This window comes from Sorex araneus, chromosome 2, assembly GCF_027595985.1.
Source record: "Sorex araneus isolate mSorAra2 chromosome 2, mSorAra2.pri, whole genome shotgun sequence".
In the NCBI taxonomy this organism is placed as follows: domain Eukaryota; kingdom Metazoa; phylum Chordata; class Mammalia; order Eulipotyphla; family Soricidae; genus Sorex; species Sorex araneus.
Genome location: NC_073303.1, coordinates 160,509,435 through 160,524,923, shown reverse-complemented (window position 1 = coordinate 160,524,923; position 15,489 = coordinate 160,509,435). Strand labels below are relative to the sequence as shown.

At 40.5% G+C, this 15,489-nt stretch overlaps 1 protein-coding gene across 2 annotated transcripts in view; it reads left to right on the top strand.

Moving 5' to 3' along the window:
* CMSS1 (cms1 ribosomal small subunit homolog) overlaps positions 1-15,489 on the top strand; it is a 404,473-nt gene that overhangs the window by 81,893 nt on the left and 307,091 nt on the right. The window contains exon 2 of one of the 2 annotated variants that reach the window (XM_055125490.1): positions 4,821-4,916. The exons of the other annotated variant lie outside the window; for it this stretch is intronic. Coding sequence (XP_054981465.1) covers positions 4,874-4,916 — 43 coding nt within the window. The 5' untranslated portion in view covers positions 4,821-4,873. The remainder of the gene's footprint in view (positions 1-4,820; positions 4,917-15,489) is intronic. 2 annotated transcript variants of the gene reach the window in all.

The following is a 15,489-nucleotide window of genomic DNA, read 5'->3' as shown; positions in this document are numbered from 1 at the left end:
AGGCAGGGGGAGGATGGGAAAGGGGGGGTATACCCGGGATATTGGTAGTTGGGAATGTGCACTGGTGCAGGGATGGGTGTTTGATCATTGTGAGATTGTAACCCAAACATGAAAGCTTGTAACTATCTCACGGTGATTCAATAAAATTTAAAATTTTTTTAAAAATTTTTAAAAAAATGCTACCCCAATCACCACCAAGAGTGATTCCTGAGTGCAGAGCTAGAAGTAAGCCCTGAGCACTGCTGGGTATCACCCAAAAGAAAAGAAGAAAAGAAAGCTGGTTAAAAACTACACAAGGCACGTAAAGTTTCCTTTTCATATACAGAGGAAGAAGTTTGTCATCTGGAAAGGAGTGAGAGAACATGGAACTTAGGAATTCAAATAAAATTCTGTCCCATTTGCACCTCTATTGTAAATATGTAAGATATTTAGTGACTGATGAGCTTGTCTGATGCCGTGTCTGCTCTGGGTGTAGTCACTGGTCCCATCAGTTTTGTAGACTTTCCTCTAATAACTACTTGTTTGTATGAGTTTGCTTGTATTTCATATCTGATATGTATAGACATTGGTTATGGTTTCTTTTGCTCATAGGATAAACAGGAAATGATGCAGAATTTATGTAACTCATAGGCTATTTTTATATTCTTGCAGCTAGAGGAAGTGAATAACCTTTCACATGTAGAAGTTTCCCATCTCGCAAAAAGTCTGTTTCAGGTTTCATTTAAAAGCTAATTTCCCATTAAAACGATGTTATTATATACTAAGCAGATTCTCAAACTAGCATTATCACTGTCACTGTCACTGTCATCCCGTTGCTCATAGATTTGCTCGAGTGGGCACCAGTAACATCTCCATCTTGAGACTTACTGTTTTTTGGCATATCGAATGCGCTACAGGTAGCTTGCCAGGCTCTGCCATGTGGGCGAGATACTCTCGGTAGCTTGCCGGGCTCTCTGAGAGGGGCAGAGGAATCGAACCCGGGTCAGCTGCATGCAAGGCAAACACCCTACTGCTGTGCTATCGCTCCAGCCCAAACTAGCATAAGGAAGCTTAAACGAGCAACCAAACCTAGCTCGTTAGGTAACTACATTAGTATAGTGGTATACTAAAGCAATAGTATTATAGCTCAAGATTTATACATAAAGTAATTATTACAGCATAAAGAACAGTCTTCTTGCAAACGTTTAGTGTGTGTTTTTTCTGGTTTGGTTCGTTGGTTGGTTGGTTTCTTGGGACCACACTTGGCAGTGCCCAGGACTTACTCCTGACTTTGCTTTTAAAGATCACTCCTGGTGGGGTTTGGGGACCATATGGGATTCTGGGGATTGGCTGCATGCAAGGCCAGTGCCTACCAGCTGCACTAGTATTCTGGCCCAAATGTACAGACTTTAAACTCCATCTCAGTCAGCTCTTAAGAACCTGTTGTGACTGCACTTGCTGTACTATCATTCTGGCACCAATGTATAGAGTTTCAACTCAGTCTCAGATTAGCTCTTTATGAACAGGCTGGAAACCTATGTTTTACATAACACATGGTGTGTATGTTTAGAGTTCCATGTTTTCCCCTGTAGGTTCCAGCTGAATGCTTCCCTGCCATATCCATGACAGTCCTGGCCGACTTGCCCTAAAAACATACAGCAGAAATACCATCTTCACTCCGATGCTCATTTCAGCTTTATTCACAATTGCCAGAACCTGGAAATAACCTCAATACCCGAGAACAGATGAAGAAACTATGGTACACCTGTACAATGGAATACTATGCAGCTATTAGGAAAAATGAGGTCATGAAATTTGCCTATAAATGGATGGACTTGGAGAGTATCCTGCTGAGTGAAATAAGTCGAAGGAGAGGGACAGATATAGAATTAATGCATTCATTTGTGGTATAATATATATATGTATATATATATATATTGTCACTGTCATCCCATTGCTCATCGATTTACTCGAGCGGGCACCAGCAACGTCTCCATTGTGAGATTTGTTGTTACTGTTTTTGGCATATCAATTACGCCATGGGTAACTTGCCAGGCTCTGCTGTGCAGGCGAGATACTCTCGATAGCTTGCCGGGCTCTCCGAGAGGAATGGAGGAATCAAACCCAGGTCGGCTGCATGCAAGGCAAACACCCTACAGGCTGTGCTATCACTCCAGCTCAGTAAGGTACATATTATTCACAAATCAGTTTCATATATATCACTTAAATCTTCAAAGAAATCTCAAAAATGAAGTTTACAGGTTTGGGATATCTTGCTAAGACCACAAAAGGCAGAAAATGGAAATTAGATGCCTAAGATGGATATAAGAACCATGTTCTTTTCAAATCACTATGTACCACAATATATCTTCTGAGCAGTTTCAATGCTATAAAATTTTAATTCTAAACAAATAAAGATGTGTCTTGATTTATAGAGTTCTTTAAAATATAGAGTTAGAAGACTAATATTCAGGGCCAGGGCAAACACAGGGAAAACAGGAGCCAGGAGGACTGGTCAATAATTGGAATCTATCACAAGTGTGTGTAGGGTGGAGAGTAAATAAGATAGAGAAGGGAGCAGTATGACAACAGTTGGAAATGATCACGATGGACAAGAACTGGGTGGTAAAAGTCGATAAAGGGATATGTACAGTAACCTTTCAGAATCTGTATTGCAAACCACAATGCCCAAATTGGGTGGGGGGGGGGGAGAGAGAGAGAGAGAGAGAGAGAGAGAGAGAGAGAGAGAGAGAGAGAGAGAGAGAGATGTAGGCTTGGGGGGTGATGATGGGGGGGGAAACTGGGGACACTGGTGTTGGAAATGTACTTGTGGAGGAATGGGTGTTGGAACACTGTGTGACTGAAAACTAATCATGAACAGCTTTGTAAGGGTCTATCTTATAGTTATTTAATAATTTTTTTTTAATTTTTAAAGAAAAGAAAACAAAAATTCAGTACTCTGGAAAAACTTCTGCCCTCCAGGTGCCATCCTTTCAAGCAGAATGTAGGCTGGTTTTTATGCAGAAGGAGCATTTACAAGTCAGGTGTTCATTACCCAAAGAATGCCTGCATAGATTTTATGTGTCCACGACGGTTAAACTTAATCTATTTCATTCCTAGCCCTCCCAGGTTCAAGCATGACAGCATGCTCTTTTAGGCAACTTCAGTCACCCGTGTGCATGACTGGAAAAGTTGAAAACATCCCTCTTGAAGGGATGAATCATAATTAAATTGCCTTTGCACTTGGCTCCTTGCATTTTGAGGACTGTTATTTTTGCCACTTCTGTAGAATATGATTGGTGTAGGGGTGGGTTCTCTGGTGATTTGTATTGTCTTTCTGTGCATGGGCCAGAACTTTGCATTGCATTGAATTAATTAACTAATTACTGTTGCCTATCTTTTCCAGAACTAAGTTCCTGGTAATGTTTGCCAGATACAGTTTAAGGAACTCAGTTCAGCATTGACCTAACTGGATTTGATGCCAATGTTTTATGACGTTTAGGTTGGTTTCAGCTAAAAGAGAATAATAATGCAACCCAATTGAAGCCTTCATTTCTTGCTCCTGCCCATTAACACCAGACTTCAATGTTTATCCCATAAAACCCCTTCATCTTCTGTGGAAAACCCCTCCATATTAACTAATCTCTATCACGTTTTTCCCTCTTTACCTGGGCAATCAGTCCCCTAGCAACCTGATCCCATGCAACAGGTGCCTTATTAGAAGACTGTGATTAAACGCTGGGTAAACTTTTGCAGCGATAGCTAGACAGGAAAAGAATGTTGATATTTGGTGAGGGTTTGACAAAGGAGCCCCTCACCTATGTTTGTTCTTGCATGGATCTACCCAGATAATCTTTGTGTAGAGGAGGCATGCGGCTCGCCGTGGAAAAGGGAGCTGTTTGCTTCTACAGGGAACTTCTGTGGTTCCATATTCTAAAGCATGAGTCACGGATGTCTTTATGATTACACATCCCTCCTAGCGTATGAGGAATAAACTTTAGAGAAAAGGAAGCTAAGAGAAAACAGAAGTGTGAATAACTGCTAATGGTTCTCTCTCCGGCTCCATTCCGTCTGCCATTTCATCATACATAAAGGGGGTAGTTCAGAGGTTTCTTTCCTGGCAAATAAGTGGCAACATATGTTTGAAACAGTAAATGGAAACTATAGGGAGAAAATGACCGGCATATGGCAATAGCAAGGCAGGGGAAAATTTGTTGCCCTAATGTTAGCCACATAATTGTTATGCTCCTCAATAGAGGGGCTGTTTTACTTTTAAATGTCTGTGTGCCCCTTTAGGATGGTGTCTGTGAGTGGAATTTGTATATTTCCTTTAGGTTTTTTTTTTCTTTGGTGGGTTTTTTTTTTTTTAATGGCACCTTCAGCCATTGTCACCCTGCAGAGAGGTTTTTGAGACATGTCCTCAAAAGGGAAAAATAGACCCTTAACAGGAAAGCAGGCCCCTTATTAAAGTGGGGACCTAAAACAAAAAGTGGGGAAGCACTTAAGGACAGATATTCTGAAGGATTAAAACAGAGGAATAGCTCCCAAATCACTCTCGTCAGGGGTGTGTCTTAAAGTGACAATACCAAGGTGACAGTGTTTGTGACATGGCAGTGACATGGCAACTAAGACCTTTGCTTAGGTAGTTGGAAATCCTACGTTTAACCTTAAAGAGTGGGGCTTTGGTGTTTCCTCCCCTCCCCCAACTATGGGCTGATGTTTATCTGCTTACAAATTAAAAACGCGATTTTATTTTCAAAAACTGTGTTTTAATTATATTTTACTTTTATTTACTCATTACTTTTTTTTTTTTCTTTTGGGTCACACCCGGTGATCACAAGGGTTACTCCTGGCTTTGCACTAAGGAATTACTCCTGGCGGTGCTCAGGGGACTATGTGGGATGCTGGGAATCAAACCCGGATCGGCCGCGTGCAAGGCAAACGCCCTACCTGCTGTACTATCACTTCAGCTCCTATTCATTACTTCTTTTTGATATATCATTGGCCTTCAGGAGTATAAAAGTTAATATTTTAGCGGGTCCCATGTTTCTTGACTGCACCCACCAATTATAGTACCAATTTCCCTTCTCTGGTGTCTGGGGAACCTTTCTTTTAACCCTCCCTGTATAAGGTTTTTTTTTTTTTTTTTTGTCTTTTTAGTGCTGTGGCGCCATTCCCTGTGTGGACAGTGTTTGATCTTGTAGTGGGGGGAGGGGGAATACCGGGTCACATGTTGCTGAAGACATTGGGTGCTGGGACTAGATCCTTGTACTTAAAACCCCATCCTTGACCTCTGGACAATCATTTTTAGGCCTTTTAGATGAATTATAATCTGTATTAGAGAAGAGTAGTAGAGGAAGGAAACATGACTTGCTTTTTAAATTCTTATTTGTTGGTGGTGTATTTTTGGTGCAGAGTATGGGTCATACCTGACAGTGCTCAGAGCTTACTCCTGGCACTGTGCTTTGCGATCACTCCTGTTACAGCTTGGGAACCATAGGGGCTGCCAGAGACTGAACTCACTTTGGCCACATTTAATAGCCCTACCCACTGTACTATCACTGCAACCCCACGATCGGCATTTTAAAACAAGTTTTTTACTTTGTTTGCTCAGCAATGATTTTGTGTAAAGAAGTGGATCAGCCTTTGTGGTTCTAAGATATAATGAACTACTTATAAGAATTAACTTTAGTTGTTCAGATCACGAGGGGTAAAAATCAGTTGGTGTTCTTATTAGTTTGGGCCGCAATAATGTATAAAACTAGCGTGAAAGCAGAATCGATGAATATGAATATATCTTTAGCCTACTTCTTCCTCTGGGAGAAACTGGCAAGCTACTGAGAGTTTCCTGCCCCCATGGGACAGCCTTGCAAGCTTCCCATGGTGTATTCATATGCAAAATCCAGTAACAAGCTGGATCTCATTCCCCTGGCCCTGAAGAGACCCCAGTACAACATCACTGGGAGGGCCAAGTCGAGAGAGACTTCTAAGATCTCAGGGAAAGGACGAATGAGAGGTTACTGAGCCCGCCCGAGAAATCGGTGATTAACGGGATTTCGTGATTTGTGATTCGAATATATCTGTAGACATAATTTAGACACATAAGTGCTCTAAACCTATCTGTACCTTCCCTGCCAATATCCTATTCTATTGTGATTGTCATACAGTCTGATTGTTCAAATGTCTGATCTTATGCTTTAAGATTGGTAATCTGGGACCAGAGCAGTAGTGTAGCCAGTAGGGCACTTGCCTCGCACACGACAGCCCGGAGTCAATCCCTGGCACCCCAAAGGATCTCTGGAGCTCACCAGAAGTAATCTTTAAGCACAATGGAATAGAAAACCCTGAGTACAACCACATGTGCTCCCACCAAAAAAGGGGAAAAATATTTTGGTAATCTGGCAGCTAGAATGTGGTACTAACCCAGGTTCAGATTTCTGGCATCACATAGAGGTCCCCAGACATTCCTAGGGAACACAGAGCACTGTGTCAGGAATAGAACTTGAGAACCGCTGGGTGTGACTCAAGAGCCCAAATAAATAATGATAACCTAAATGAAATTCTTAGTTTTATACTTTCATTTGACTGTATGTAGCAAAGCAGGGCAGGGCAGAGAGAAGACATGAATTTTATAACCTTCCCACTACGAACTTTTGTCTGTTCCACAGTTAAGAATGGTTTTTACATTTTTTTTAAAAAGAAAACCATCAAGAGAATATTCTGTGATATGCAAACATTATACAAAATTTAAATGTTAGCATCCAGAAGGTTTTTTTTTGTTTTTTTTTTTGGCTACACATCACCGGAGACTGCTCTTCGCCACAAAGGCGGAGGTGTGTACTGGGAATAGGACAGACTGTCCTGGTCGCCAAGCTCTAGCAGATTCACTGCTTAGTTCTTTACAGTTAAGGTTTACTGACTACTCTCCTATACTATGCCACTAGATAAAGTTGAAACTCAGGTTCCTCCCTCCAGAAAAAAGAGGTGGAAGAGGGACAACTAGAATGACACTTTTAAATATCTCAACTAAGTTGTGCCCATTTGGCTAAAACCCAGTTTTGAAATGTTGACTTTCCTATGTTCCTTTTTTTTTTTTTTATGAGTTTCTCTAGTTCCTTTTTGAACAGTTGCTGGTCATTGAGTAGAAAACAGCTGGTTGACTTTTGATGAAATACTGAAGTGATGTAGCATACATGAGGAGAACCTAGAATAATTAAAATAGAAAAGCACTGTTTTGCTCCTGAGACAAATGGGATTCAGTGAGATATGGCCTATTTTTGGTTTTATGGCTGGAGCGAAAGCACAGTGGGTACGGTGTTTGCCTTGCACACGGCTGATGCAGGTTCGATTCCTCCACCCTTCTCAGAGAGCCCGGCAAGCTACCAAGAGTATCCCACTCTCAGGGCAGAAACTGGCAAGCTACCCTTGGCATATTTCATATTCCAAAAACAGTAACAATTCTCACAATGGATACGTTACTGGTGCCCCCTCGAGCAAATAGATGAACAATGGGACGACAGTGCTACAGTGCGACAGTCTGACTTTGGAAGGGAACCCTGTCTAGTATCTCATAGCTTTCTGCTGAAGAGTGGATGGTTGTGGGGGCAGGGAAAGAGCAATGGAAGTATTCAGCTCATTTATGTCCAAATAAAGTCTTGCTTGCCTTTAATTACTGAGGACTAGTCAGAAACGATAGCCTACACTCAGTTTGCATTTCTCATGGTAACATTAAACTTAGTATTCTGATTTGTTTTTCCCTTTTGGGTCACACCTGTTGATGCACAGGGGTTACTCCTGGCTCTGCACTCAGGAATTACTCCTGGTGGTGCTCAGGGGACCATATGGGATGCTGGGAATCAAGCCCGGGTCGGCCGTGTGCAAGGCAAACGTCCTACCCGCTGTGCTATTGCTCCAGCCCCCAGCATTCTGACTTTTTTAAATTCTCCATTTTGGTGGGGTTGGAGCACTGCCCCACACTGTGCACAGGAGCCAAGGGGCCATTGCTGCACTCCTCAGTCAACTGGGCCAGGTGGGAGGATTTAGTGACCCTCAGTCTCTGTGGTGCTGAGGATCACTAGGGCCACCAGGCAGTTTTTGAGGGCCTCCCAATGTCACTCAGTGGCCTCCAGGGCTATATCTGGGGCCATGTGATTCTGGGGATTGAACTTGAGTTGGCCACATGCAAAATCATAGACTGCACCCATGCATCTATACACCCTTGAATCCTTAGATTTCTGCAGACCAAAATGCCGTTGCAAATGGAATATGTTACCAAAATCATAATGTTCACATTTCACAGCCAACTTAACCGGTGGTAGGAGCTGTAAAATACTGATGCGAAGGAGTTCTGTGAGATTTTCGGAGATCAAAAAGATCTTCGGGCAAGGGGCAGGATAACAAATGACCTGGACCAGTGACTGTCAGGATGGTAGAGTAGGTTTTCAGAGCTTCTATTTCACTTGTTACTGTACTCACCCTCATGTACAGTGACTGTTTTGTGGTACAAATGATAGTCAGCAGAAGGAAAAGGAGCAAGGAGCATTGAGCAGTGACCTGAGTCATGCTTAGTCAGGCATGCTCCTCTGGGTCTCTTTGGGAAGCCACCCCCATGGCTTCCTCCTGTGTAAGGAGTCCACGAGTAGTTTGGCACCCTTAGAAAAAGGAAAGTGAGTGAAAGCCCGGGACACTTTTGATTTTTATATTATCTCCTCTGGCCCTCAATAAACAATTTCCTTTTTAGGTTCCTGAAAAAAGTTTTTCAAAGGCAAGTTATATTTTCTGATACCAACTTAGTATACTTTGCAGCTGCTCTGATTATTTCTTTGCTGTGATACATATTCTTTTAGACTAGTGAACATTACTAATGTATTAGACTTGCAAATGGAAGTGACATATTTTAGGATCATGTGGGAAAATATTTCAGATTCTTTCTCAAAAGTTTTTTTCATCAGTTATATAAACTAAGATATTCAAATAATCAAAATTGTTGTGTATAAAGGTTTTATTCATTTGTTCTTGTGTGTGAAATCTGTGTGGTAATAATTGTGATTGTAATGGTTTTTTTCTAGCAGTTTTTCCTAACCCTTTTGGCCTTCGACAAAAGACATTGCACTAAAGTAAAAGGAATAACGTATACTGTTCATGAAACTGCTAGAATGAACTTGGGACTTTCACCCCATTTTGATTGTGAATCCACTGTGATCACTTTAGGACATCTTTGCTCCATACCCATTAGCATCCAGGAAGGAGGAGCAAGGCCCTGGAGCCATACTACACTTTTGATCTTGACTTCTCCACCAGTGCTTGACCTCTCTATGTCTGTTTCCTGATGTTCAAGGTGTATATAGAGTATCTTCCTCATAGCACTGTATTAAATGAGTTACAGCCTTTAATTGCTTAAAGCATCACCACCATGCAATAAGTATTCCACTAATTCACTCTTATACATTCTTAACACTCTTAACTGTATTGTTCTCATTATATTATATCTTTGAAATCCAATGTTGTTCAGAATCAGTGTGGACGGTATTTTAGGATGAAATGAACACTGGTGTGTAAAATTTTTTTGTGAAGTTACCATGCATGTAGAACAGTGTTTAGCATACAGCAGGTGCTTGGTAAATGTAGAATGAATTAAAAAAAATTAAATGCCATACAAACATGGTGGTACCATTCTTAAGATTCATAATGATTGAATTCTAGACATTGAAGCCATTCAACTTTCCTAGGTTTAAGAGAGCTTATTTAATTTGCAGGATATTGATAACAACTAATGTATGCCTGGATCTTACTCTTTTATGAAATACTGTTCTAGGGATGAAGAGATAGTACAGCAGGTAAGGACTTGCTTTGCACGCAGCTGACTTGGATACCAGCCATGGTGTGCATATGGCCCCCAGATCATTGCCAAGTGTGGCGCAAAAACCAAAACACCACAAAAAAACAGAAACAAAACAAAACACACACACAAAACCCCAAACCACAAAATACTGTCCTAAACACTTATTAAATTATTGATTTAGTCACTTAACCTTTTCAGCAACTATGGGTAAGTAATAGCCCCACTAGGTAGAATAATAAGAATAAATGAAGAAATTGAATCTTGGAAGTTATTTTAAAGAAGTCAGGATTCAAGCTCAGGAAGTTTTGCTCTAGGGTCCGTACTTTTTACTCTGTTATAAATATTCTAGAATTCTTGTTATTTAGTCTGATCTTTTTTTTCTACTTCTGATGTTTATCACTTCCACCATAAGGTATCATTTGTGTTAGTTGCTTCCTAACCTTGCCTTTTTTTCTTCTCCCACACATGTGTAAAGCCCTGATACTTAAACTGGGCTTTTTTTTTTTTTTTTTTTTGCTTTAGAATTAACCAAACAAACTTTTAGCCTATTGATGCTTAGTGTTTAGAGATTTGGTTGGAATTGGAACACCTTAGACATTAGACTTTTTCAAGGTTTTCTGGTAATCTACTATCTGTAGCACTGTAGCACTGTTGTCCCATTGTTCATCAATTTGCTCGAACAGGCACCGGTAACGTCTCCATTGTAAGACTTAGACTGGAGTGATAGCACAGAGGGTAGGGTGCTTGCCTTGCACATGGCTGACCTGGGTTCGATTCCTCTGTCTGTAGGATAACATAGCCTCAGGTAGTTTAGGTTTATTGGTTACTCCCACCACAGTGCTCCCATTCCTCTGTGTTTATTTGTAGCTTCTTTCTTAATGTTCTGTTGACTTGTAAATATTGTTTTTCTCTTCTCCTTGAGTCCTTGGCATAGTTTATTCAGAGCCATGTCCTTTTTGTATGGACACAGGAAGACTTAGCCAGCGCTATGCTTTTGTAACCTGGGAGTCATTTGACTCTATGTGATATTTTCCTCCTGGGCATCTGTTCTCTTGACCTAAGCCTCAGCTGCCCTTACTTCCTAGCACCCCCAAAAGCGGGGTCCCGACAAGGGACGGGACGGACCCAGGGCAAGTGGTGAGTTGTGTGCTACCCTGGCATCAAGATGGGCCTGGCCAAAGTGCCTAATGCTTAACTATAAGTTAAGAGCTTGGTCATGTAGAGATTTGGGTGGAATTGGAACACCTTAGACATTAGACTTTTTCAAGGTTTTCTGGTAATCTACTATCTGTAGCACTGTAGCACTGTTGTCCCGTTGTTCAACAATTTGCTCGAACAGGCACCGGTAACGTCTCCATTGTGAAACTTGGACTGGAGTGATAGCACAGAGGGTAGGGTGTTTGCTTTGCACACAGCTGACCTGGGTTCGATTCCTCTGTCCATCTTGAAGAGCCCGGCAAGCTACTGAGAGTATCCCGCCCACATGGCAGAGCCTGGCAAGCTTATTTGATATGCCAAAAACAGTAACAGTATCTACTATCTAGCTAACAGTTTTAGAACCACTCTTAAGAGGGAAATGAAACTGATGCAGGTTCTAGAACATGCCTGGCAGGAGCACGAAGATAGTGGGACCTGGGTCCTAAAGATTCCAGGAGTTGATCAAACAAGTTGACATTGCTTCTGATTGAGAATTATTTATGAAGGCATATTAGCACTTCTGGGTGAGAGTACCATTGGAATTTAATTGTTATACTATTCTTTAAAGTTGCTTTGAAAAAAGTCAAGTAAACATTAGCAGTACCTTAGTCATGGGGTCCTTCCATGACCGTGACCATTGTAACTATTCAAGAAACGTGTTTGGATCAAGCATAGTGGCTCTAAGTGGCAATAGGATAATACCTTCCTTCAGAATGGCCAGCTTACTGCTCTAAGCAGAAGAGGAGAAGAGTGACCTGGCTTTACTCAACAGTTTAGGAAAAATTTATATACATATATATATTTTCAAATGTTTATGGTTTATCATCTCAAGAAAATGCCAAATCCTCAAAAATGTAGTGATGAGCAATGACTCATTTTAGCTCATGTCAAAACAATGTGCTTTTGTAATTTTCCTGTCCCTGGAGAAGCTATTAAACACCAAACAAAGTGCCTCAGAATGAAACTGATTGAGTGTTTTAAATTATGTACTTTTGCTTGGCTATTAGCCAGATGTTCATTGGGAAAACTGACTGCACATCGAGACCTGTGACTTGCACTCACAATGATCCTACACAGTTTACTGAGCTTAAATTATAGTGGTGTGTATTCTAAAGCTCAATAGCCAAAGCCGAGCTTCTTTGCATAAACAATGTGTGTAACTCTGCTCTCAGCCAAGTGGTTTTTCTTTGTTAAACTCTAGACAGGATGTACCTAATGGATAAGGTATTTTCCGCTGTATTATCTTTTTGATAAATAGCACAGATTCCAACAAGCTTAAAAGTTTAAGAATGGTTACATGGTACATAGGTAGGTAAATAGATGACAGATAGGTAGAAAATTTATAAAGATTTCTATATTTGTTTCTGCATAAGTAGTACCATGTATCTTGTCCCCTGTAGAGCGTATTGTGCATTATTGTGGTAGGGATACACAAAATATGTGTTGCTGATAAGAATGATACCAATAAACAAAACAAAAGTATGAAGAATGTGTTTTGATTTATTTCCTGAGGGTTTTCTGCCAGCTCTAGATGAGATCGTTTTTTTCTTTCTTTTTTTTTAAATTTCATTTAGATAAGATCTTTTAAGTCATTGTTACACTATGTTTTATTTTTTAGGAGCAAATGTCTTCATTATTGGCTTACATTTACCAACTTATCTAATAAGAAAATTTACCATGTTAAATTCAACATTTTTTAGGCACACTTTTTTAAATCAGTATAATTGAATCAATATTAATAGCCAATACATTTTCAATATCATGTGGCATCTTTTAGAGTGGACCCTTGGGATCATGTTCTGAAAAACAAAAATATCCCATACTCATAACAGCTTCTAGATACTCACTTAGTTCTTACTATTTGATGTACTTGAACTAACTGTCTGCAAATTCTCATTTCTTATGCAATATGGAATGAGTTTTGTTTTGAAAGCAGTTCCATGAGAAGAACTGATAGTGAAAATTGAATACCTCAAGTTGATTCTCCAATACAGCAGTAGAACAAATTTTTTAAACTTCCCCTTTTTATCACTGTATCACTCTATCACTGTCATCCTGTTGCTCATCAATTTGTTTGAGCGGGCACCAGTAACATCTTACTCGTCCCTGTTGCGTTCAGGGTTAGGGGAATGAGGCCCATTATTGTTACTGTTTTTGGCATATTGAATATGCCACGGGTACCTTGCCAGGCTCTGCTGTGCAAGATTCTTCATCGCTTCTGGGATCTTTGTTTTATTAGATCTGGCCATTGGTGAGATTACATGGCCCAGGGGGTGGTTTGTGGGTGTGGCTGCCAAGCTACTGGAAAGCAGGGGACATGGGTGGAGGTGACCCCGTACAGATACGAGCAGGCTTGGATATCTCAGTCACGAGTCCCGAACATCTGAGTTCCTCTGTTGGTTCCTTCATGGGTGAGGCTTGACTGAGCATGTGGAGAGTGGCCTTGAGCATGCCTGCGACAGTTCTGGAGGTTTTTGGCTGCCGGGGCTCTGCTGGGGGTGGGGAGGGAAACTTCACCAAGATGCCCCAGTGAAGACAGCCTGGCGCGGGGGCAAGAGATTTCTCTTCTTATAGGCATATAAATTTAAAAACTAACAGTATGAACAATTCAATGATAATTTAATAGTTAACATGAAATAGATAAATCCTACACAGTATACAGTTTAGTAAGTATGAGGAGAGGAGAATTAAGAAAAATTTAAGAGAAAATTTGATAGACCTATAAAGTATAGAAGTGTGTTTATCCTAAAAATGGGAATACGCATTTTATGTTTAAAAGTATTGTATTATAAGATAATGCTTAAATATTTGCATAAATACATAAAAGATTATAATAAGAATATATAGATTTGATAATCACATGAATTGACATAGAACATTCCATATACATGAAACATTAAATAATTATTGAAAGTGAATAAAATCCCTTCGTAAGGTAAGAATAAGCCAACCTTAATCTAGTAGAAAGTAACCATAATCTCCATGAGTGAATGCCATACTCAGTCGACCATTATTCTTGAAGAAGTTACCCTCACGAATGAGGGCATCAGCTGTCAGTCTATTGTAAGACAGAAAAAAGCTCTTCACAGCGTGAAGAGTGGCAGTTTTGATTCAGTGTAAAAACCTTTGGATTATAATCAATTATTACTAGTAGGCACTAGACTCCCATAAGGATTAACAAGTCAACAGAGTTGTCTTTGGCAAAAAGGCTTTCACACTTGATCAATGGCACACTTATTGATGAGAAACTTAGCATATCCACACGTTAGGTTTACTGCCATTCTCGTTATTTGTTAACAAAAAATTAACCAGTATTAAGTTTCATTTTTTTTGGGGGGTCACACCCAGTGATGCTCAGGGTTACTCCTGGCTGTGCACACAGGAATTACTCCTGGCGGTGCTGGGGGATCATGTGGGATGCCAAGAATCGAACCCTGACTGGAGCGATAGCACAGCGGGTAAGGTATTTACCTTGCACGAAGCCAACCTGGGTTCAATCCCTCCAACCCTCTTGGAGAGTCCTGCAAGCAATCAGGAGTACCCTGCCCATACAGCAGAGCCTGGCAAGCTACCTGTGGCTTATTCGATATGCCAAAAACATTAACAGTAAGTCTTACAATGGAGATGTTACTGGTGCCCGCTTGAGCAAATCGATGAACAACGGGACTACAGTGCTACAGTGCAGTGCTATTAGATTTCATGCTTATACAGACATAATGATGAGGGAAGTTCTATATGAAGATAATCTAAAATTTAGATTTTTTAAACTTCAAAGTAAAGTGTATTGTTACCATGTGTATGGGAAGTCATGTGTCAAGGCCCACTCTCACCTAACTCAACCTAGAGCTGTTAAAAGGAATAGTCTTGAACGAAGAACCTTTGCTCAAGACCAGTTCACTGAGGTGGTATTGCCTCATAGTTAGGAATATAGACAAAAGGTCACACTGCTAGATTCCGTTGGCCTCGCTGCTTCTAGCTCTCTATCCTTAGATACCTTATTTATCTTCTTAGGCCTTAGTTACTTCATCTGTAAAATATGCTGCTAATAATAGTACCGATCTCAGAGGGTTGTTATGAGGATTAAGGGTTAAAAGGATTTAGGATAGTGACTGGTAAATAGTAATTCAAATTTGACTATTAAGTGTAATTTATCATCCAAGTTTGCAACCGCACAGGCCTCTGCACAGCTTTCTGGCACCTAGCATCAGGAGCAGAGACCTGGATTGGTTAGATCCGTGACCTGACCTCCCCAAAGTCTTTGTTTCTGTTCTCACTACAATACTTCACCTATAAAACTATGCAATGCCATTTTTTTTTCCTGTTCTCAAGACTGAAATAAAGATGAAGCTTTTGTCCCCTGCCTAGTACAGGTTAAATCTACTTGTACCAATTTGTGCTTAATGAAAAACTCTTCATTCGTAATAGAAAAGTATGACTCCAAGTAATAGGAACAAGCCCAAGCTAATTGAGTT